The sequence below is a fragment of the Strix aluco genome, chromosome 25 (assembly GCF_031877795.1).
Source record: "Strix aluco isolate bStrAlu1 chromosome 25, bStrAlu1.hap1, whole genome shotgun sequence".
In the NCBI taxonomy this organism is placed as follows: Eukaryota; Metazoa; Chordata; class Aves; order Strigiformes; family Strigidae; genus Strix; species Strix aluco.
The window spans coordinates 6,762,832-6,786,660 of record NC_133955.1 but is presented as its reverse complement, the minus strand read 5'-3'; the positions used below and the strand labels follow the sequence as shown (position 1 = coordinate 6,786,660).

Genomic DNA, 23,829 nt, shown 5'->3' with positions numbered 1-23,829 from the left:
AACCTCTGCTGTCCCTACACGCAGGCAGAGCCGCTTGCACCAGAGCTGGAGGCATCTGGCCCACATCTGCCATCCCAGCACCTTCTGTGATCAATAACACCCTCTCACATTTTTTATTCAAGCCAATAAAACCGCCCCACCTGTTAAAGAAGCCAGCTGATGATTCTAAAAGCCAGTTTTTAACCAGTGACAGATCAATAGCCGGGTGAAGCAGCGGATCCAACTAATCAAAGTACGTCATTAGCAGCAAGAGACGGAGCATCTGTCAGGAGGTGGCAGCGATAGTCACCAGATGGGAGAGTGAGTAAACCTACACCAGGCACTGGCAGCTTTATAAATAAAACTCATCGAGTTGTGGGTGCCTCTCACCACGGGTCCCAAGTTTCCCCGCAAAACCCACAGAGCAGCAGGAGGCCTTTGCCTGTTCCCGGCACATCACGGAGTAAGTGCTTGCAGCAAGAAAATTTCCTATTATTTTAATCCCCTGTTAATTCTGCGACTTGCAGCAACTCCCAGAATCTGACCCTGTGCCCTTCACCCCAGTGAACAAGAGGTTTTGGGGGGGCAGAGATAGATCAATGTACCCTGTGCCAACAGATCCCAGATGCTTTAAAGCCAGCAGCACGCTCTGTGGGGTTTTCCCAGCATTTCCCCCCCAAACTTGGGGTCGTCTCAGCACATCTTGGGGAAATGAGCCTTTAAGCCCAATTTTTTCTTCACGGAGGAATCCAGTCAAAGGAAAATTCTTCACCCATTTTGCTACTCTGTTTTCTTTGGTTTCATTCATATTTGCTTTGTAACCCGACCCTGCAGCTATTCCAAAGATAAACACCACTCCGGGGGAGGGGGGCACGGTTTGGGAGCCCCCGGTCCCAGGTTTCCCACAGAAAATTCCTCGGCTGTTCACCCGGGACGAGGGCTCCTGCTCTGATGTCTGCCGGCAAGGCCACCCCGGGCCCCCCCCGCCGGCCCCCAGAAGGTCCCAGTCCCTCGGCTTTCCAGCCTGGGGGTGCGGGGGGGTGACTCCCGGGCTGGGGGTGCCCCTTCGCAATCCGAGGGAGGGGGTGCAGCGAGGGGCACCCAGCACGTTGCAAACCTTCATCCTTCCGAAACGCGGCCCGGAGCCGCCACGAGGTGGCCCCCGGTCCCCACGTAGCCCCGCTGGGCCACCGCTCGCCAGCCCCGCCTGGCCCCCGGGGCAGAGGGGGGGGATGCCCGGGGGCTGCTGCCGCCCCGCCGCCTCCCGCCCCGCAGGGCCACGCGCGGCGAGGAACGATGTACAACCTGCGTGGGGGTGCGGGGCAGGTTTGGGGTCCCCATCCCTTCGCAGCCCTTGGGGGGGGCGGACGGGGGACGGGACGGACACACCCCGATGTGCCCCTGACCCGTGTGTCCCCCCCGAAGGGGACCCGGCCCCGTGGGCTGCGTGGCTGGTTGTTCTCCCCCCACGTCCCAGGAGGGGCGATGCCCCGTTCACCCCTTCCCACGGCCGCTCCCCAAGCCCACTAGGAAGGAGGCCAAACCCGGGATTTCGGGCGCAGGCCCTGCCAAGCGCCTCGCACCCGTCTGGGCTGGACGGGGAAGCGCCGAGGTGAGCAGTGCCCGGCCACTGGCACACACACTCACAGCAAAACCCTCTCCCCTAATCCTGCAGCCAGGCTCAGATTTGGGGACCTTTTTCCAGGGATTCCATTAACCGATTAAAATAAGGCCCACAAGCACCAAGATACTCCGCCGTGATCTTTCAGAGGCGGAGGGATGCGAGCGTCTGCCATCCACCCACTCCCCTCCCTGCACATCACGCAGCTTTGTACCGCAGAGGAAGAACCACCCCAGGAGCAACACACACCCCCCCTGCACAGCCCACCAGGTCCGGCAGCTTCAGCCTTTGCTATCAAAAAATAAAAAAAAAAAAACACCACAACAAACGCCAAACCCAGCACCACTGACCACTCCTCAGCCACGAGAAAATTCATCCGGATGTGAATGAGAAGCAATTTTTCCCTCCTTCCACTCCCATCTCCATTAGGGAAAAAAGCAACAGCCAGCAGCGGGCTCAGCCTTCACATCTACGTGACAAGCGGCTGATCTGCTCACACACTTTCCCTGGCAAGTAATAAACTAGATTGTTATTTGATTATAGCAGAGTTACCAGGAAAAATAGACCATGAAGATGAGGGTAATGATCATTAAGGCTGCATGCATCCTGTTCTTCTCCCTGGGTAGATTTGGATGAGCACGAGGCTGGTGAAAAGCTATCCTGCTTAAAAAATGATAATACCTTTAAATAATCCTGCATGCTTTTAGGATAGGGTAATTGAATTGAAAAGATATTGTTAATCCCCATTACAGCGATTAACATCATTCGTAAATGGGAGGATTGGGATAAGGATGGGATGCAGCACTGGAAATGTAGCGCTGCCCCTTTTTTCCCATGCAAAGGGAGCGCAGCGTTGCTCTGTGTCGGCAAGGGAGACGCGGGGGGGTGCGAGGAGCTGCCACCCCGCTGCGCCCCCGGCCCCCAGCCCAGCTCTCGGGCTGTTTGCACCGAGCTGCATCGCTCTGGGAGCTCCAGCGCGGCTCCCACCAGCTGCTCCGCTCTCCCAGGGAGCGGCTGCCGCTCGGTGCTTGGAAGTGATCCTGGCGCACGGTTTGCGTATCTATTTATAAAGCACTGTGGGATCCTTTAGGATGAAAGGAGCTATTATAAACTTGGATTTATTACCCCAAAAGTAACCGTGAATTTTCTCCACTTCACCCTCCATCTGCTTGTCTCCAGACAAGTCTGAGCAATAGCTTTTAGATGGAGACCCCCTCTCCTAACCCTGCCAAAGCAGGGGATGTTTCTGACTGGCAATATCTCTTGCCAGGAATATTCCCCACCGGCACCACCCTTCTGCGGCAAAGGGGAAGGAGAAATGCCCCTTGGCACATGGTGGGAAGAGGCAGCAGCTCCAGGCCGGGCTTCCCCTCGGCAGATTAGCACCCGGCAGGCTCCGGCGTTGCTCGCATACCCGAGCGGGACGGCTCCGCAAACCCTTCCCGCTGGACATACTCTAGCTGACACACAGAGCCCATAATTGCAAGACACGTCAGGAAATATTGGTCAGGATTATATCTGTCTGACTGACGAGTACGAGGATTTTCCTCCCCTTCCCTGGCCAGCCAGCCAGCCCTACACACGGCGCCGGGGAGGACGCGCACCCCGCGGCCGCTGGACTCAGGACCAGCACTGGGCGAGACCCACGGGCAGACCGAGATGCCGTGGGTGCATCTTACATGTGCCCACCTCGAGCAGCACCCCCACTGCCTCAGGGAGCGTTCAGCCCAAGGAAAGAGCACGTTAAAAACACACAAAAGCCCCCAGCACCGACCCCTTAACGCTGCTTTTCTCACCCGGGTAATTTTTCCACCTGGAAACTGTATCCTGATTCATCGCCCACAAGACGATGCCAAATGTACTTCCTTAACTCACAGTCATAAAAGCCACTACTCACAGTCACAAAAACCACTGCTCAGAAATACAGAAATATATATCTTCTAAAATAATTTGCTTTGAAAGGGACGTAGTCCAACTGACAAGCAAACCACAGACCCCACACAAGGGAAAACTGAGCTTGCAAGCAAATATTAGTTCTTGCCTAAGGCACATGCGAGTGGCCGAGAAGCCTCGTGGCCTCGGAGCAAGGAGCGATCCACACCCCACGTCTAGCCCTGACATCACTTTTCCTAAATGCTGATTTATTTTATTTATTTTCTAAGAAAATCCACAGCAATGCCACTATGCTCAATGCTCAGCGATCAGACCAAGAGCCTTGATCCTTTGAATAAAAATAGGTCCCTCGTGTGCCACGGATCCCATCCGAGAGGCACCCAAGTTCTCTGTGGGTCCTGGGTCCATGCGTAGCCGCCGTGGTCCCTGGGGGTCTCCAGCCAAACGTGTCATGTTTTGTAGGACAGTTCTGTCTGCTTCGCTGCCCGATGACAGGCGGGAAGGCAGATCCTGCCTCATCCCTCCACAGCACTCATTGCTGTGTGCAGTTTAACAGCAGCTCTGGAGCAGAGACACGGAGCCCAGAGGCTCCTCTTTGAGTGCAGAATAACTCCAATGGATTTGAACAGACGCGGCTCCTCGCCAGCAAGAGGTGGCGTTGGAGTGGGTCTGACTTTTAAGGTCAGAAGGGACCGTGTGCTCCCATGCCTGAGTGGCACAGAGACCCCTCACAGGGGCCCAGCCAGCAATATTTGTGATCTGAAAAGGTTGCCAGAGGCCCGACACGAGGAAACAAGCTAAACCAGACCCAGATATGGACCAACAGTCTCCCCAGCCTGAGCCCGTCAGCCAAGGGTGGGTGAGCCACAGGAGGACACGCTGCAGGGTCACGCAGGGAGTTGGAGATCACCTTGGAGGGACCAGCAGGAATGGTGAAAAACGTGGCATAGAGTGGAAAAGGACACGGGGGTTACAGGCACGGGGCTGGGGCAGAGGAACTTGCTTTTAAATGGAGCACCCTGAGGCGTGTTGCCCCCGGATGGCAGCTCACCCTGCGCTGCGGAGGGGTGATGGGGTGAGACCCCGGAGCAGGGCGCAGGAGAGGGGGCTGAACCCAGCCTGGCAGGGCCCCCACGAGCCCCAGATGTGCCTCCTCTCCCTGCCACCTCCCACTGCACCTACATCTGCTGGTATAACCCAAATCCCTGCGGTCTGCCAGCAGAGAGGAGGCATTTGTGTGACAAGATTATGGAGATTAGCTCCGTTAGCATAAGCAGCTCCTGGGCTGGCCCTAATCCAGAGGGACATACGCGGCCCACACGCCGCTCACTGTCTTCCCTGAGGGACCCATGTGAGCTGGAGGAGACAATTTTCACCCGTGTCCCTACATCAGGGCAGGCACCATGTGCCGGTGGGGACCACGCAGATGCTTCCAGTTCAGCCCAGCCCCTGCTAATGGGATGGTCACACTGGGATGGCTCTTTCTGCTCCCACAGCTGCCTCCCAGCCCAGCGGTTGCTCTAAGATGAGCACAGAAGCCTCGGAGCAGAGTTTGCCCTCTGTGTTTTTCAACGCGGCCTCTCCAGGTACTTTGTACAGCAAACAGAAGCCATGCTAGCTAGCTATAACCTAAAAACGCCCCACGTATGTGACAGCGGCTGCTCTCTGCAGGTTTCCACACAAACCTGGGCAGTTACGCGTCCCAAACGGAACAGCTTTCTTACACCCCGCTGCTTGACTTCCACCTGCAGAAGGCTCGCTGTTGGGAGCCCAACTTACCTGCGAGCAGAGCCCAAAGCGAAGCGCTGAAGGGCTCATGGGGATGAGCTGCAGAACAGGCAGAGCCCCAGTCCTCACCCCTCCGCAGCAGCAACTCCCGAGCACTGCTGGAGGGAAGCTTCTCCCATGGCAATTAGCAGCATTAATTGCCAATAATGTGCAGTTGGGCCTCATTGAACCCCAGGTGTGCAAGCAATGAGTGCTGCCTGCCCTGCCTGCGGGGAGGGGGGAAAGGGGAGCACAACCTCAGAGAAGATAAAAATCGGGTGAGCTGAACCCCCCCCCCCAAAAGGTGGCTGAGAGAGGCTGTGAGCGATGCCTCGGTGTAAGGCACAGGGCGGCCAAAGAGCTGGTTAGGCTGAGGGTCAGCACTGGTGTGAGGAGTTGGGGCACAGGGACCCCCATGGCCTCTGCTCTGGGCATGGCCGGGGTCAGGAGCTGGGGGGCCAATACAGGAGGTTGATGGTGGCTCCCCTGGAGCCTCCCACCCCCCTGGCTCAGCTCTCCCCGCCCCGCACGGGTGCCGGTGGCAGCGGGGCGCTGACAGGGCTTTATCTGGGTTTCTGCACGTGGTGGAAAAACACTTGGGCCACCGAGCAACAGGCTAAAAGTGCCCCGGGTCAGGCTGAGCAGGTGCCGGGGGCCACGCTGGAAGGGCTCTGCTCTGAAACCGCCGTATCCGCCCCGACGTGCTTAAACCAATAACACGAGATTACATTGCAGCAGGCTGGGACCTGGCACGAGGCGCGAGCCAGAAATAAAACTGTTTGTGTAGCAACTGAAAAAAATAGCAACAGGAGGTAGGTGAGGTGTATATCTCTTTTTTTTTTTTTTTTTTTTTTTATGGCCAGAAATATTTATTTATTTGGGTGGAAGAGATTTGTTTACATTTGTGGTGGGGGTTTTGCTTGGGATGTGAGCTCCCTGGGCTGTGCCCCAGAGCTCCCCCCGTCCTGCAAGCGGGTGTGTTACCATGCAGGTCTGGGACGCCCCAGCAACATCTGCATCACCCTTTCAGGCACCACGGGCTTTTGGACACACGTGTACACCGAGAGACCCTGGATACAGCACAAAACAGAGCTAGAAGGATGTGGATACAGGCTTTAACCAGGCCGTATCTCGATGCTCGGAAGACATCACCTATTTTGCTGTGTGCTAGTCCCTTTCCAGCTGTTTTCACAGACAGGGAAAGGGAGTCAGAGGAGTGGCTTCTTCAGATGAACTTCAGGCTTGGGACCAAGCACTGTGCCAACACACCCGCTGCGGTGGCAGGATCCGGGTGGAAGGAGCAAGCTCCACGGCCAGCAGACAGAAAATCAGGCAGCTGGTCTGATAAACGAGTCCAAACCAGTCATATACAACATAAGAAAATAACCGTCCTGCAAGCCTAGGGCCCCTCTGCTCTGCTGCTTGGGGCAGCTCTCCAGGGCTGCGGTTTCCTGCGTGAGCTGCAGACGGGCGAGCGAAGCACAAGGTCACCCCGAGGCTGCGGGCAGAGCAGGGACAAAGCTCCCACCTCCCATGCCTGCCATCCCTGCAGCTGGCCGGGCTTAATCCCTCAGCAGAGCCACGTAGGAAGAGCTCTGCAAACAGCATCGGGGAGGTTGGAGACAGGGCAAGGAAGGGGGGAGCATGCCTGAAATTGGGTCCACCAAAAGCTGTATTTATTGTGGCCCTATGGGAAAGTAAAGCATTTTTCTGTGATGTTGCCAGTTCATTGAAAGGGTCGTGGAGTGAGACCAGAACCTGAGAAAGCATTTCATAAAGGCCATTTATCCGCTCTGTGTAATTAGACCTAACAGTGTGAACAATGCATGAAGCTCTGGTTTTAGTTTAATAGAAAAAGAAAAAAAAAGAATCATCAAAGAATATTTATAAAGGTTTGTGTCATTCTTGTGCATTTCCCATCACATGGGGATGTGTCAAAGGATCATGCTTAGTCCTGCAAATGCTGAAGAGGGGTCTGGAAATAGTTATAGCAAAGCATGTGATCCCACTAGACTAGGGAAAAGAAGAAGAAAATCCAGCTTGGAGGTCTTGGCTTTCTCTTACCCTCCTGCCATCTTATTGCTTCTCCTAAAAGCACCACCAGTGTCCCACGCAGTGAGAAATGAGACAATGAGGGAGGTAAAACGCTGCTGCACATGTAACTGCAGCCAGAGCGCGTAACCAAGCCCTCGGTGGCTCAGCTCCGCACAATTGTCGCTGCAAAAACATCCTGAATCAGCACCAGCTGGATGGAAAATGAAAGCTGGGCTGTTCGCTCCCCTCTTGCACCACCCAAAATAACTACTGGCTTCCCCATACTTGCCCCCCAAACACACACACTCCCACCTTCCCCAGCAATTCAGTGACCAGCGGGAGCCGCAGCTGGCACAGCCAGTGTGCCTGGCCCAGTCCTCCCTGTGCTCCTCGAAGCGACCAGATTCAAGAGGCATTTTTGAAGATCACCCGGGTGTAAGTATTGGGAAAGTGTTGGAAAACGCAGTTACCCCCTCCCAGTGCCTGGGGTCCCACATGGAGGCTGCGCGGTGCTGCGAGTCACCTCCAGCAAAGAGCCAAAAATGGCTTAACCCCCCCCCGTTGTTTTCCACATTTATCTACATCTAAAGAATAAATTAAGCACCTAAACGCTACCGGCATGGAGCAAAATGTGGGCAGCACATTTCTTCAGGCACCTTCAGAAGCCCAAGCCCAGGGGCAGCGGCCGAGGAGCTGCCCGAGCCCTGGGGGCTGCCGGTCTCCAGCCCCTTTCTGTCCCACGTCAGGCAGAGCTGGCAGCATCACGATCAAACCATGCCAAAGGCTCGTTACTCCCCGAGCTCCGCACAGGGCAACAGCAATGAAGGGAATTGTGAGGGGGATATACAGGGGATATAGTGCTCGTGTCTCAGAGATTCAGCCTCAGACAAAAAAATATCCCTCTCTGCTCACTTGCACATATTTATTCTGTGCTTATGGCTTTGAGGACAGAGGACTTCTGGTGTAAATTACTTGCGTGACCTTTCCTGTTTGATGACTTTACAGCTGGCTGCCCACACCTCAAATATAATTTCATTTATGCCATCCATCATCAACACCTGCTGGAGAGACTGGCAGCTTCTATCATTAACATTATTGGTGCTGCTGTCACCCAACCTTGTGGCAGCGGCTGGACAGGAGATGGGCACGCACGCAGGCTCGGAAGATATTACTGCATTGCACAGCCCCGGGCCCTGCAGGACACGGATCAGGACCGTGGGCGTTATCAGCCGGACCTGTGATAGCATTGAGTAAAATACTTCTTTTGTCCTTTCCTTCTCATCCATTGCCCACGCCAGAATGAGCAGCACGAGCGGCTGAGGCTCCGGCTGAGCGTGGCAAGGTGGAAATCCTACTTTTCCAACTCTTTTTCCTGCCCTACAAGATCTTTTTCCACGTGGCCACCACCAGCACAGCCCTCGAAGGCCACCAGCCGAGCGCAATGCTCCGCTCTCCCAGCTCTGTCTTGGTTATGGCTTCTTGCGTTCCCAGGGATGCACGTCCACAGCAACCTCCCTGCGGCCAGAAAACTGCCCAGGGCAAGAACCAGCTGCATTATTTCTTGTCCGGACATCCCCTTGCTCAACAGCACCCTTCTCTAACGCAGCGCACCTGAGGAATTCTCACAATGCTATTAAAATTGTGAAGAACTTCATACTAAATTGAACCTGTTTTAAAAACAGTGTCACTGGTCTTTACAGCCTCCAACAGTAAATTCTGTGGGCTAATCAGGCATGTGCTTTCCTTCTTTCAATCCCTTCTCAGCCATGCTTAATTACACTTAATTATTATAATCATGGTCTCTGCCTTCCTACCTACAACCTACTTGCCCAGTAAAACAATTCCCTCCGATACGTCTCTCCTCCGCTTGTAAAGCCAAATATCCGAGTTTCTGAGCTAGCGGGAGGAATGCAAATCCTTACATGGCTCCGCTCCTCAGCGAGAGGCTGGGGCTGACTCTGTCATCTTTAGAAAGCTCCTCTCAGCAGTTAAGAATGGGCAGACTTCATTCAGGCAACTATTTCATCCCCGCAGACAAAGCAAACAGGCTGAAGCACACTTAAGGGACGGTTCATTTAAACTCCTCTCGCAAGAGGCGAGGGAAAAGCTGTGGAGTGCTCGTGCCAATGACCCCATCTCTCTGCAATTCTGCACTGAAGCCGAGCGCCAGGTCCCAAACCCTCCTGCGACTCCTTATAAGTTCAGACTTCACGGATGCCTCGGGGCACAGATGTCTGCTGCTGCTGGCTGCAACTGCATCAGGTACATCCCCGCACATTTATTACGTTTGTACAAACAGTGGGGAGGCACAGGGATGGTACCACAGAAAAACATTTGGTGTATGTCGTATGTGCTTTGTTCAAAAAACACACATTCATGTGAAGAGAAGAGAATCTTCAGAGGAAAAGACATTTCTGAGCATCTGTGCACATGGCTGTCCTAAAAAGCACTTGTAAAGCCTGTTGGGCTAATTTGACAAGAGGAAAGAAAACAAACTCAATGCTGCCTATCACTCATTCACTGCCTGTGCAGCAAAGTTTATAAAAAGGATTAGATGAATCATACGAAGAGCAGCACTAGCTTGCCAGCTGATTCTTAGAGAAAACCTAATTATGGGCAAAATACACCTCTTCGGTCCACACAGCCTTGAGCCACACACTGACCCACACCCGTAAGAATTGTGTGTGTGTAAGAATTGAGAACAGGGCTCAGAAAGACTCCCCAGACAGGCTGACCCGTTCTGGCAGACGATTTACTTGAGGGCAACCTAAAGCCCCTGCGGGCAGCTCCTCGGTGGCAGCATGAGGAGATGCAGCCCAGCCCAGCCCAGCCGAGCAGCTCGAGAGGCTCCTTGTCGCTGGACACACAGCAGCCTCACCTCTTGGAAAGCTCACAGGCACTCTTCCCCTTCCTTCCAGCCCCGTGGGCACCAGGACTACCTGCAGATTTAGCTTAACAGCTGCCGCGGTGTTCTGTGCCGTCCGGTGACCCTGCGTGCACCGCGGGGACTCCAGGCACCACCAGGCATTTATAGCGTTGCTGTTACTAGAAGGTACATCCCGTCTGGTCATTTTGAGGCCCTTTAGAACAGCCCTAGGAAGCTTCTGGCATTTATTTCCAGAAAAACCAGGCCCCTTTAAAATGTATCAAGCAAAAGACCCAAATCTGAAGCTCCAAACCAGCTACCCACCATTGAAAAGCCATCTTACAAGTTAGACAGGCAGCTCAAAAAAAGCCCTCGGCCTGTGTCTTTAAAATGCCCAGTTTAATTTTTGCCTTCTGACAAATCTGTGCTAAGCAACAACTCGCTCGCTAGGCTGATGCAGCTGCTTGTTAAAGCACATTTGTGCTGAATGAATCTGCTACGTGGAACGGCATCGCCCTCTTACTATGCAAAGGCTGAAAAGTCAAACCCAGCGAACCAGAAGGAGTATTGCTAAATGCAAGTAAATCTTTTCTTCTCCTGATTAATTTTTCCTTCAAGAAACCACATTAATTAAACGGCAATAATTAATAATGGATGGAATATACCCCATGAGCAACAGCGGGCCAGGCTCCAAGCTTCTGCCCCACAATCTTTTTTGTGCAGAGATGCAGATTTTATATTGACATCCCTCAGCATAATTTGGACAGGCAGAATTATGTGAATAGAGCTTTAGGATCGGATTCCCCAGCTCCTCAGCTGGCGTTACACAGCGCTTCTCTTTACAGCACACTGTGCAGCTCCAAACAGCGGAATTTGTGATACAATACCTTATCGTATTACATCAACAAGTATTACAACGTGGCAAGATAAGCTTTTTTTTTTTTTTTTAAAAAATGAGCTGCTGTGCCTGAAAAAATGCCACTCAAAACCCTCACACAGAGCCTGTCCTGTGAAAACCAGTAACCACGGCAGACTGCGCAGGCGCTGTGCCTGCAGGCTGCGTAGCTACACGTATGTATATACATGCACTATAAACAAAGACATTCAAAGAACACTTAAATGTCTGCACATACATGTTTTGTTACTGTTTTCAGACTGTAAGCTTTTTTTTAAAATCAAACATTTGCCATTCACCCACGTTAAAACAAACAAGGCAAAAATTCACCCGGTGTTGTCTGCAAACTTTCTGCACGTAACAAGCACTGTTTAATCACATAGGTCATAGCTAGAGTCCGTTTTATTGCAGCATGATTTCATCTTCAAACTATTCCAATATCCACTTGTGTACAGTAGGTTACCCATTTATAGGTTTCTAATAAAAGCAAATCTTCCTTAAGCGGCTATTACTGGATTTCTCCTTTCAGCCTAGGGATAAGCAGGATTCTGGGCTTTAAAAAGATCTCTAGTGGGCTGAATAAGAAAGTGACAACTGAAGAATGTCATGGCAAAACTTCGATATGTTCTAATTACAGCACCGTTAATGAGAAGAACATTTGTCAGATCAGAGCATTCATCACGTTCAGCAGAGACACACTGAAATCATCTGTTCACGTAGAGTCTGAAAACGTTCTACTCGTGTCTCGTTAGATGCCACAGAAGGTAGTGTCTGGCAATACAAGGTAAGTTACACCATCTGGAAATAATTAATATTTTTTTTAAAATCAAGGCCTTTTAGGAATTTGCACAGTCTGTTGCTAAAGAAAATTATGTATTTATTTTTTTTTAAAAATGAACCGAAATACAGCTTTAGGAAATATCTGTTCATTACATTTAGATACATAGTTTGAGACTGACTTATTTCCAAAGTGTTCCTTCACAGAGTTATGTTCACATGCACTTTAAATGTCTTCTACATTCTCCACCATATTACACCTCATCACAATATTTATAATAAAAAGGCTAACCTGTAAATTCTTTAGACATTGACATTTAGTATGAACATCTGCAATGTATAAGAAACCCTGAAGAGTAATTTGATTGCACCGAGACAGATGTAGGCTGGTAAAATAATAAGGCACAGTACTATGTATAGGGAACAGGGGTTATTCTTTTAGCAACACAGACTTACTGACCCAGTTAGCCTGTCTGCACGAACTGTATTTGGATTAAAGTCACTGCACCCTCTGAGTACAGGGACAACGTTCACCTATCCAAGACTGCTCTGATGACCCAAGGATTTTACGTGTCACAGCGGGAATTAAAAACCTCTAAGATATCCGTGGAGTTTTAGAACATGTAAGGGCTCTTTTGGGGGAAGTATGAAGTATATACTTTTCCCCAAACCCTTAACAAATTAATAAAAAAAATAATTCAAGTGGTATCTGTGATAAGCACTAAGTATAAAAACATGATGTCCAATTTTCAAAACTGCCAGGTACCCACAGCTCCGAGAGCTCAACACATGCAAAAGCTACAGGTTTTTTCATGAGAGAAAAGTCTGTCAGCACAGTTTGTTTTGAATCTTGGCTGGGTACCGCAGAGAAGTACCGCAGATCTTTCCATATTATTTTGGCTCTCCACTTCCACAACAGTATTAAACTTTGGCAGGCAGGGGATTTGTATCAATCATTTCAGCAGAGATCTCTGGGTGCAGAATCAGCCTTTTGCTTGTATGGGCAGGATTAGTAAGACATTGCTGAGATCATCATGTGTACGTTTCACAGCCAAAACAGCTATTAGTATTAAACAAGAAAAAAAAGAAGAGCTGTAGTCTGCAGTGACTATCTCTTTAAAAAGGACCCTAGGTTCATTTTGGAGGTAGTTTTAAAGAGGATGACCATTGCAAAGAACCTCTACTGATAAATTGCTGCTTAAAAAGTTTTCAACTGCATGAAAGTCCTGACAGGCCACAGCGACTGTAAGCAATTTCAGACCGAGCAACACACTCACTCTTCCACAAAAGTCACCTTAAAGCTCTCCAGTTAGTCTGGTGTGAATTCTTAGGTCACCGGACAACTAGAGTTCCTATTCAAGCTGATGGGAAGGATAAAAAAACTCTAGTGAAGAGTATCTGTTGTACGCAGGAGATCTCTAGAATCAGGTCAGCGTTGTGAAAGAAGCTTCACATTCAGCAGCTGGCGTCAGTAAGATCAAACCTGCAAAGAACCAAACGCAGCCTGGGTGCGTGTCTGTCTGCGGTACCGTGTCCCGCAGGGAAGAAGAATAATTCACTGTCCCACTGAGTTCAAATAAAAACAAGTTTCTCCCTGCAACTTGGACAGGCAGATGATATTCGGACCCCAGTGTAAAAGCAAAGTGTATCTGTCAGAGGTGATGCTGTGCCTTGTCGTTCGTTTATATAAAAACGTTGCTAAACCAAACGGCTAAAAATGCAGACAATAAACAGAGCGTGTTATTTACAATACAGAGACTAACAGTGCAGTGAAACAGAGGGAACGTTATAACAAACATTTTAAAACGAGTTTGGGTGACTTTTATAAGCACAATGTCTGTTTTGCTGTAAACCCAAGTAATTTGCATTTGTTTTGTGCTAACACCCTAGGAGAACATGATTGAAGTTCCAGTGGAACCTCGCTAGTGCTGGCAGATTAACAAACCTGCAAAGCAAAGAGTTACCACAAAACCAGAAGCTGTTCTGATAACCTGTTTAGACAAGTTTAGTTTTAGACTACTTTTAACATTCTAACCAGTATCACAACTAACGAAAAGGATGAACTTCTGGCCATTTCAGACCTCACCAGCGTTCAGCTTTCCAAAAAACAAAGTGTGAATTTGAGGTTTGACTGGATCTCAGTGAAGACAGCCAGTGTGACCCTGACCACCCTTCACAACCGACACGGCCCATGGGCCAACCCTCCACACGTGCCTGCGGATAACTCCTACCCTAATTCACAGGGACCTCAACAGGTCAAGTGCTCGCAGGGGCAACTCCTCAGCTCTCTCCCAGATATGAGATTTATTAGCTCACTTGGAGGGCTCTCCCAGTTTGGGAACACTGTGTCACACTATTCACTGAAAGCAAACATTTCATCGAGAAAATGGGGCTCAGTAATTGGAAACAATACCAAAATACTCTCAGCTGTACTCCCTGGGCTATGAAGAAGTCCTTTTCAATATAGTAAAAATCTGCTGAGGCTGCTTCCTTTTCCTTCTCACCTGCTATGGCTATATAGACAAGAGACCCAAATTAGCAAGACAGTTAAGTATGCACTTGATTTTAAAACACAGTAGTCCCAAGTAAGATCCAGTCTTAAACATACACAACTTGTAACGGGCACTTTGTGCAGTCAGGTCATGCTGAACACATTTTCTAGATACAAAGCAATGCTCTTGACAGCTAATTACTTCATCTGCAGTTTTATAGCACCAGCCTTAAGTGAGATTACTGTGCGTACACCAGAAGTTACCTCATAGTAACTAGTTCCCAGAAGTCACAGGAAAATTATTATTCTACATTTGGCATGTTACAGATGAAAATGGTTTAGAACCAAAATACTGCCCCGTGTTCCTACGAAAAGACCTGTTTGTACAGCTCCCAGCACACCAACACTCTACTGCCTTCTGCCAGGCTCCAGACATGACCATCCCTTTACGGTCTCTACATAAAGTGCTTTTCTATGCATCTTTCCTAACAAGCTACTGCTCTGGAAAGGCTCCTTTCTCCTCACTCACCAGGTGTAAGAAAGGTTGTGAGAAAATCCATAGAGTAAAGGGCAGAGGAGGAAGAATTTTTCTGGCTTCTGAAATCGTGCCACATCTATTAGAGATTCTACCAAAATCGATGGTGGCTTCTGCCACTTACCCCCAAAATCCACTTTCCTGATTCTCCATTCAAATACAACTCCACTCAGTGAAGCCAAATAAAAAAATACCAGTCATGCACTACTACGAAGTGAACCATGACCAGACCATACACACCGGTATTACTTGGAGCTGCACAGATAAAGGCTAGACTGTTATTTTAATATTAAGCCGACCGAATTCATGCTTGTAAAACAGAGGAACTCAGAAAAGCTACGTACAAAAGAACCTCAGTTTAAACAACAGTCCTGGACAGTTTGGAGCTTTGGCTCTGTCTTTTTGCATTTTTATACAGGCCTCCACCCAGCATTTTGCCAGTGCTGTAATTAAACAGAGCAGAGGAGAAAATGCAGCCCCATCTTCTCAAAGGGAGGGTCTTGTATTGAACATGTGGTCATCTTATCTTAAAAATCACCCTGATAATTCCTTTGTTTGTATACTGAGAGTCTCCTTGTTTTAACATTAAAAACCTGCTACAGAGAAACTCATTACATTTAAAACCTTCTGTTCATAAAAGCTCTAAATTGTGTTTAAAATTCTGTTCAGGCACCTGGCAAGAGATCAGATGTTTCTGTAAATGGACTCGGGCCATGTGGCTGCAAGAAGTAACAACCCGAACAAGTTGTGCTGTTGTCATTACAGGTCACTCCACTTTCTCATGTTCTTGGAAGATAAAGGAAGAGGAAATACAAGCTCATATATTTCAAGAATGAGAAAACGTAGGCATCTCTCTCTCAAAGACCTGAAGGAATATGATTAGAAATAGAGCAATTCTTCTTTCATTTGGATCCACCAGTTCTTGCACTTCACCAATCTTTCCTGATATTTCACAATTATGCTTAGATTTCAGAGCACACTTCCAATTATTAAGTGTGCCTCCCCCCCACCTTTTCTTGAGTAACAGTCCTGGGCCTTAAAAACATTTTCTTGCCTGATAGGGGTGGCATGTTTACTTTTTATTAAAAGAGCTCCATGTAATTCAATGGAATTCACTCTACACACAAAAAAAAGAAATTTTTAAAATGACCAGAATCTCAAACATGTATATAAAACAGCTCTTTAAGTTCAACATTTTTGTTCTGGGAACAACATGGGAAAACACACACACACAAACCTGGCAGAACTGATGATTTAAACTTGAGCTCCAAAGAAACACACAATTGATCCATTAGCTCTGAACCAGCCCACGCTTGCGATGGACCAGTCCTGATCTTGAATTCCCCTACCAGCTTCCACAGACTTTTAAGGGAAATAGCAAGTGTACAGGAGTTAGTAGTTTTATTTAGCTAGATCCTGTGTTTCGTGGCATTTCTATGCTCCTCTGGAAAAAAAAATAAGTATTCAGATAATAAAATTTCAACACCAAATTCCTTTGGTGTCTACATCCCATGGTGTTTTTTAAAATCTCCGTCATGATAGATAAGGGAAAAGCAGCGCAGAGAAACAGAATTCTTCAAACGTAAGTTAGCAATTTGCAAGTTCCTAATGCATTACATCAACACATTTGTGCTTTTGACAACAGATGTAAAAACTTGCCCCGGAATAAAAAGAGTTCAGTTGGAGATTAACTGAAAAGACGTATTTTAAATGAATTTCCCTTGCTGTCTTAAGCAAAAAACCCCATTAAACTGTCTGATAAGAAAGAGTTTGATATCTAAAACAGCATTATTAATAGCACATCTGCCAAACTGTCGTTTTACTCAACAGCTGAGCTGACCTACCCAGTAATGTAATATGCACCACGTTGTGAGTGAAACAACTGGATAAACGTTAGCCCTTTAAACGTGTACGTTTTGACTGAAACTTTTCATATTCAAGATTTAGCCTCTAATAAAAACCTCTGCATTTAACTTCCTTGCACATTATCAACAAACAATTAAAATACAAGGTATGTATTCTGGAAACAGGTGATTCTCTATTAGCTGACCAGTTTGGGCAGCACAGTACATAGAGGTATACTGCCATTGGAGTCGGATGTTAGATTAGCCCTCAGCTTGTTCGCTACGCCAACTACGGGAGGCAACTTGGAACCTATTCCTGTGAAAGAACTTGTATAGCTAGAAATCCGTTTATTGGAGGTTTTATCAGTGCTGGGTGGTTTGGGTGTTCGTTTACAAATCCAAGGGTGCCTTAAAGCCTGACTCGGAGTCATGCGTGTGGAAGGATCCCAGCTGAGACACTCTTTTAAGAACTCTATAAACAAGGGATCGTCACAGCCTTTCAGGGCCGTCACCCAGTCTTTGTTCCCTGGAGCTCCTCGCACTTTACCCCGGCGCGATCGACTCCCATTGAGGGTCACTCTTCCATCCGCATGTGTAGTTACAGTGCAGTAGCGAGGGTGACCCTTAGAGTTGATGAAGTTCTTGGCTCGCTTGGATTGATCCAACAGCTTCTGAGGTGGCATTCCAAGAAGTTCCATCATACAAGCCAGTTGGTCTCCCTCATCCTCTCCAGGAAAAAGAGGGTATCCAGTCAATAGCTCCACCAGAATACAGCCGAAACTCCACATGTCTATGGGCATCCCATAGCGACTTCCCAGAATCACCTCTGGCGCCCGATAAAATCGAGACTGAATATATGTGTAGACTCTTTGGTGCTCGAAACAGCTGGACCCAAAATCTATAACCTTGATTCCACTCCTCCCTTGCTGTTTTAGGAGGATATTTTCCGGCTTCAAGTCACAGTGTATGATTTTGTTTCTATAAAGGGCATCCAAACACTGCAGGATAGAGTGAGCAAACTTGCGTACCAGTTGGATACTGAAGCCCTGAAACTTATTTCTTTTTATCAGCTCATACAGGTTCATACTCAAGAGTTCAAAGGTCATACAGATGTGGTTCCGAAAGGTGAAGCTTTCCAGCATGTGAATAACATTCATACTGCCCGTTTTATCCTGCTTCTTCAGATGCTCCAGAATCCGGATTTCCTCTGCTGCTTGGCGATGGAACCTCTTTTCATTGCGAACCATCTTTAAGGCTAAGTGTTGGTGGAGTTTGTGATCGTAGACTTTAGCAACTTGTCCAAAACTGCCCTTGCCAATGATTTTGAGCACTTCATACCGGTAAGCAAGATGGTCATGGGGCACGTGAATGTAGCTGCCTTGGTCATCATCATAACCTCCGTTGTTGGGACCACCAATCACTCCTTGCCTCTTTTTGGCAGCTGGACCCACAAAGTAAATTTCAGAAAAATTAAATATCTCTTGCTGCTCATAAGCAGATAACTGATGTTTGTACTGTTTGACAGCTTGCTCTGGAGCTTGGGAAATGGCTTTATGCGCTTTTGAGGAACTACCACCGCTTTTAGAAGTGCTTATGCTCTCTATACTTTTATCTCTTGTCAGGGAAGGAAGAGACCTGTCTGAACCAGTAACTCCTGCAGACTGAAGAGCGCTGCTCCTTCTGTTGCCAGAGTCCTCAAACAATTGCTCCACTTTGACCTGACTTCCACTCAGAGGGTGATCCTTCATTGCGAGTTTGTTGCTAGAAACCTACAGATGGAGGGGGGAAAAATAAAAAAGCTTTACTTTTAACTTTTAAAGCACAGACTAAGAATAAAATCAATACCATGTAAAACAAAACCAGTAACATCAACAGGCTTTGCATTTCTATCAGGAACAAATATAAAATGCTGCACCTAAACCAACTCAAGTTACAAGCGTAGTTGTAGAAGGGTACACAAAGAGAACACAACTTACTGAAACAAGCATAAACGTAGCGTACTTTTAAGTCCATAAAGGGTAAACCCCAGACACTCAAACAAGGACACAATACCTATCCCTACTAGTATGCACGTAGTCAGCAAACAGCCGGGGGAACAGCTATGTTTAGCTTTAAACGTGGGTGCAGCAAACACAACCGATGACAGATGCAGCCTGCACCTGTCCGAAACATGCAACAGAACGTGAATGTGCAGAGAAGTGTCAGGAATATTGCAAAGACAAGTGTGCCAAAGGCAGACAAAGAAACAACAGCAGGTGACATAAGGCTGGTGTAACCAAGCTGAACGAGGAGCAAAAGGATGACAGAGCAAGAAAAGATAAACCACACTTTTTTCTTTTGAAAAAAGGATGTTTTTTCTTTGAAGGGGAAAATACCATCATATCCACAACTCCCCCTGAAATCATGATAGCTGCACAACTATCTTAAGACAGACTTGGAAGCTTTGAAAAAAAATCGAGAATCTCTCTTACTCCAACTTGGTTGACAGTAGTCTGTAACTACTGCCTCTTACTGCCATATGTTAAAACTGAAATGAATGCATAGAAGGTGAGAAAAGCACTGTGAAATTTTTCAAGCTTGCTATTTTTACAACTGAGTAAATGCTGAACTCCCCGGAGTACAGTTCCTTACTAGAACAGCAGTTATTCCCCTTTTCTACTCGCTGATGCTCCATGCTGATAGACAGCAGAGAGGTGTTGTCTTACCCTGTGCAACACTGAAGAAGCCATGACTAGAGTAGCAACATCTGTTTTCCATTTTGTCCTTTAATCTAAAAATAAAGATTTGAGACACATGCCAAACCGAATCCCTGAAAACCAAAATAACTACACAGGAATCAAACAAAAAATATAAATAAACCTGCAGATCCACAGCAATAAAACCAAATTCCTTTTTAGTTACATACAATCCAACATCTCAGCACAGTCAGTAAATAAGGGAAGTGAATGTTCTTGCCAAAACCAACTATGCACGTCTCTTTTAAAGAGTCTGTTTGTTGGTGCCGCCTTGAAATGTTAGTTCTTGTTCACAGGCCCCAAAAAAAAAGGGCATTTCCTGCAGAAGTCAGTCCTTATCAGTGGTGACTAGAGGCCATCGGATACATCCTACTAAACTCCACTACTCTGTGTCCTATCAACCCAAAAATACAGCTTACTGTAAGAGACACGCCTTTCCAGAAAGTCTTAAATACAAAAACAAAGCCCAACCCTAGTGATTTAGAATAAACGCCTTTTTCTCGGAGTCTGGCTGAACCGCCAAGATAAGAATGACATATTTTCAGAGCTGGCTAAAAGACTATTCAGTCCAGCAGACTCAGACAGAAAGTTTACAAATAAACAGAGAACATAAGCACAGAACAAGGTCCACACTTGTTTGTTTTCTGAGGTTTTCCAGGGGGGCAGGAGAGAGGGGGGAAAACCAAAACAAGACGATCCTGTCTTTCTAGAGTAGAAGTCTGACTTTCACCTCTGCAACCAAACCCTCATATTCCTCCTACCTGGGTCTCAGTTGTACGCAGAACGATGCTGCGGCAGTTCCTATTAGCCGGGCTCTGCAGAGCCGCCTTCAAGCTGGGTGAGGGAATTACACACCGAGACTTCCAAATGTGCTACTGTACCGCAGAAACGCTACTTATGACATTGATTTCCTTCAAGTATTTGATTTCCAGAAAATGGCGTTAACAGTCTGAATGTCCTCAACTGTAGCGACACCAGAAAGTGTAACGCCTTGCAAACGCTGCTAACCCTGAATATTCTCTACCCAGGAGCAATAGCAACGCTGCTAATGCTGCTGTTTGTAGCAAAGATTTTCTACCTTTGAATCCCTAAATAAACAAGGAATTCATTATTCCATTTATCCTGGAACTACTTCTTAATGAAGAAACTATGGCTTTGGATCTCAAACCCGACTCAGCAGCCATTCAGGAGCAAGGACTAAATTTTCATTCTTAGAGGACTACCAAAATCATTTGCCACATGACGATGAGACACAAATATAGATCAATCTTAACTTGAACTCAGAAGAGCTACCCTTAAAGTCAGATGACTTCTGGGTAACATCAGCTTTCTTTCAACAACTTTCTTTTACAAATCACAGGCTGTGCAGGTTTTGTTTTATTAATGAAGTTCTATCAGCAGACAAGAAATTAGACTTGACAACACAACCGGCACCCTGTTGAAGATTTTCAAATACTTACAAAACTTCCATTTTAATTGAGAAGGAAATGGTTAACCCAGCTCCTACACAACTGGTTTTGCTAAAGTGCATCAGTTATCTTCTGACTACTGAATTAAACAAACTGAATTAAACCCATGTATTCTCAAAGCAGAGATATTTATGTTCTCTTATAGCTGAGATGAAAAGAATGAACAGCTGCAGACATCAGAACTCTTCAATTCTCATGTAACATTACATTGTAATACAAACATCTTGCAAGAGAGAAACCAAATATCACTCTATTCCAGATACTTTCCCATTAAAAGCAAGCATCATGATTTTCACCCTTGCATGCTTCATCTCAGTTGCTGCTCGCAAGATACCACTGAAGTTGTGTTCTTTGATGTGTCATCATGGCAAAACTAGGCATTTTACAACCCTTAATCTTGCCTTAAAAAGTTAACAGGCCTGATGGACAAAATACAGACAAACAATGAGATACACCAGTGAAACAAAATATTCATGGAGTTATATTTGTATTTAACTGGATAGGTGCATTCTACTGATTATGACTTAAGCACTGCAGTTTAAAAGTTCCCACATCCCTGCAAAAAAAACCCAACCCACCGTTCTTCCAACTCTACTACTCCACAAATCTCTAAATTTCTTCTGCTCTCCTCATTATTGCCAAAAAAGGAAAGCGTGGTCCCATGCCACTGAGTTCACTCAGTGAACGGCACAGACCAAATTAATTACTTATATCTGTTAAAATAAATTCCCACAAGGTGAATGATTTTCAAATGCACCTTACTCCATGAAATGTCCATTTTCACTTTTTAGAGAGTGTTGGTTTTTTAAGCTCAAGCTCCTTCGCTTCTGCCAGAATTCAAGAAGAGCCAAAACACATTTAAAAACCATATAAAGGTCAGATCACTGTACAGCTAAACACGACCACTATCGCTCAGTTGAATCAACTTAAGGAAGATCTCATAACTCCTCATCTGCTGAGGAAACACAGCACTTCTGAAGACCCATGTTAACACCTTCAGTCCATGAAGAGCTATTTTGCCAGCAAACGAAGTGGCAGATAATGCCAAAGTTTTCAGAGCAGCCAGATACTTTTGTAAGATGTTTGGCAGCCATGCAAACCCACACTGCTCCTTCTGCTGTTTGTAAGTATTTATTCTCTCGGAATTTTCATGAGGGAAGCTAAAATGGAAACATGCAAGAGGTAAAGCAAAGCCTGTGTGGATTTACATACTTATCAACATATGAGGTGACATGGCAGAACACTTCAACCTTTTGTAAAATAACTTTCTTGATTAAAACATGAGCTGAGGATAGCAAGATAGGGTTTCTGAGGCTGCCTAGCAAGTTCTACATTGAACACAATACCACATCATTTTTATGCTTAGTAAAAGCAATAAAGTTATTAAGTTGCTACAAAGCTGCAACATCTCACTTTTTAAATTTATTCTCTGTAGGGAGGTATCTAACTCCTTGATAGTTCTCACAGCCACACAACACAACGCGAAGACCCAGACGACTTTAAAATACTCACATTAGATCTTCCAAGGGAAGGAAGTCCTGAGGGGCTGTGGTCTTCATTTGTAGACTCTTGGTACCTAATCTGATCTATCCTCATATAGGAGTCATATAATCCATCTCCAAACCTGGCTGGAAATGTCCCATATACAAACCAGTTAGTCACAACAATTCATGTTGATACAGAGAGAGACAAACGCTGAAACGTATCTCACTTGGCACACTTTAGTCTGTAAGATCATTTATTAAAGGATCTTGAGAAGGTAACTATATTTTAATACCACAACAGAGCACAAAGCTCTTGGGAAACCTTAATTTGTGATACTTTAAATTTAGAGCTTCTCTTTTCTCAATCAGCTTTTGCACTGAGAATATATACGCTCAGGAAACGTTGACCAACATACTCCCCATTTTCCCTTAAGTAGGATAATCCCGAACTAGCCTCATTGAGAACAACAGAAAACGAGCATACACTTAAACACTTGATAGGACTATCCTTTAAAGTAGGTTATCCTATAAAATTGGTATGTGGGAATTACAGTTAGCAGATTTGCTGCAAGGGCCAGGGGGGAGGGGGGGGAGGTCGCGTCGGTTTGCGCTGCAACTGTTGGCAAATACTGTTCAAGAACTTAAAATTACAGCGTTTAACGCCACGGGCTCCGCACCGGGCTCGGGAGTTTTTCGACCGGCAGGAACCAAGGGGGGAGCGGGGCGAGGCGGGCTCCCCGGCCCTCCGCCACCGCGCCCGCCTGCGGTCGCCCCCCCCCTCCCGAGGCCGCGCTCCCCGCGGGACCCCCGTGGCCGCCGCCGCCGCCCCGGGGAGGCCCCATCGGCCGCCTCCGCCCGGCCCCGCCGCCGCCGCCTCACCTGCACCGAGCGGCGCCTCCGGCTTCCTGCCCAGCAGCATCGTGGCGGGGGGGGGCGGCCCCCATCCCCCGCCGGGCCCCGCGCCGCCGCCGCCTGCCCGCGCTCCGCCGTCCAGCGCTGCCGCGGCGGGCGGCGAGCTCCGGTCCGGCTGCGGCCGCCCGCCCGTTGCCACGGGAACGTCCCGTTCCTCCCCCCCGTCCCGTCCCCCCCCGCGTCTGCGCAGTGGCGGCGCGGAGGAGGCGGGAGGAGCGGGCCGGGGCCGGGGCCTGGCCGCCCGCAGGCCTCGGCGGGCCGGAGAGCGGCGGGCGAGCGGGCGAGCAGCCTCCTCGCCAAACCTCGCTACGTTGTTAAAGCCGTACCCAAAACTGCCCGTTTCTCGTCCCTCTCCCCCCCGCCCCCCCCGGTGCTCCCCGCCCCAGGAGACCCCTCACAGAACAAAGCACGGGCGTTTGGGAAAAAGAAAAAATAAATAAATCTCCGTTCAGAGAAAACCCGCAACGCCCGCGGGCTCGGGCGCCTCCGGAGGCCTCACGGCCGCGCCGCCCTCGCGTGGGGCTGAC

The 23,829-nt window shown here is 47.9% G+C and overlaps 1 protein-coding gene and 1 long non-coding RNA gene across 5 annotated transcripts; one reads left to right on the top strand and one right to left on the bottom strand.

Annotated features, from left to right (window-relative positions):
* Positions 1–11,186: 11,186 nt before the first annotated feature.
* LOC141934527 (uncharacterized) lies at positions 11,187–18,573 on the top strand. The gene is made up of 2 exons (XR_012626357.1): positions 11,187–11,839; positions 18,325–18,573. It is a non-coding gene; the product is annotated as an uncharacterized LOC141934527 (long non-coding RNA).
* On the bottom strand, positions 11,908–23,406 carry DYRK3 (dual specificity tyrosine phosphorylation regulated kinase 3). Of its 4 annotated transcripts, none has more exons than XM_074850041.1 (3): positions 23,270–23,406; positions 22,419–22,534; positions 11,908–18,471 (listed from the first exon to the last, which is right to left on the bottom strand). In XM_074850041.1, the coding sequence occupies exons 1-3, from the start codon at positions 23,307–23,309 to the stop codon at positions 16,900–16,902; spliced, it is 1,728 nt and encodes a 575-aa protein (XP_074706142.1). In that variant the 5' UTR covers positions 23,310–23,406; the 3' UTR covers positions 11,908–16,899. The 4 variants fall into 4 exon arrangements, with proteins under 4 accessions (XP_074706142.1, XP_074706145.1, XP_074706143.1 ...); XM_074850044.1 differs by having other exon boundaries at positions 22,419–22,530; positions 23,270–23,401; XM_074850042.1 differs by lacking the exons at positions 22,419–22,534; positions 23,270–23,406 and adding an exon at positions 21,899–22,078.
* Positions 23,407–23,829: the final 423 nt, after the last annotated feature.

Excerpts from the sequence above, each read along its gene's own strand:
- DYRK3 (XM_074850044.1), bottom strand. The coding sequence starts at position 23,334 with ATGGGGGCCGCCCCCCCCCGCCACGATGCTGCTGGGCAGGAAGCCGGA. Across the intron at positions 22,531-23,269 it reads GGAGGCGCCGCTCGGTGCAG|GTTTGGAGATGGATTATATG; the intron begins GTGAGGCGGCGG and ends ATTTCCAGCCAG. Across the intron at positions 18,472-22,418 it reads CTTCCCTTGGAAGATCTAAT|GTTTCTAGCAACAAACTCGC; the intron begins GTGAGTATTTTA and ends CTCCATCTGTAG.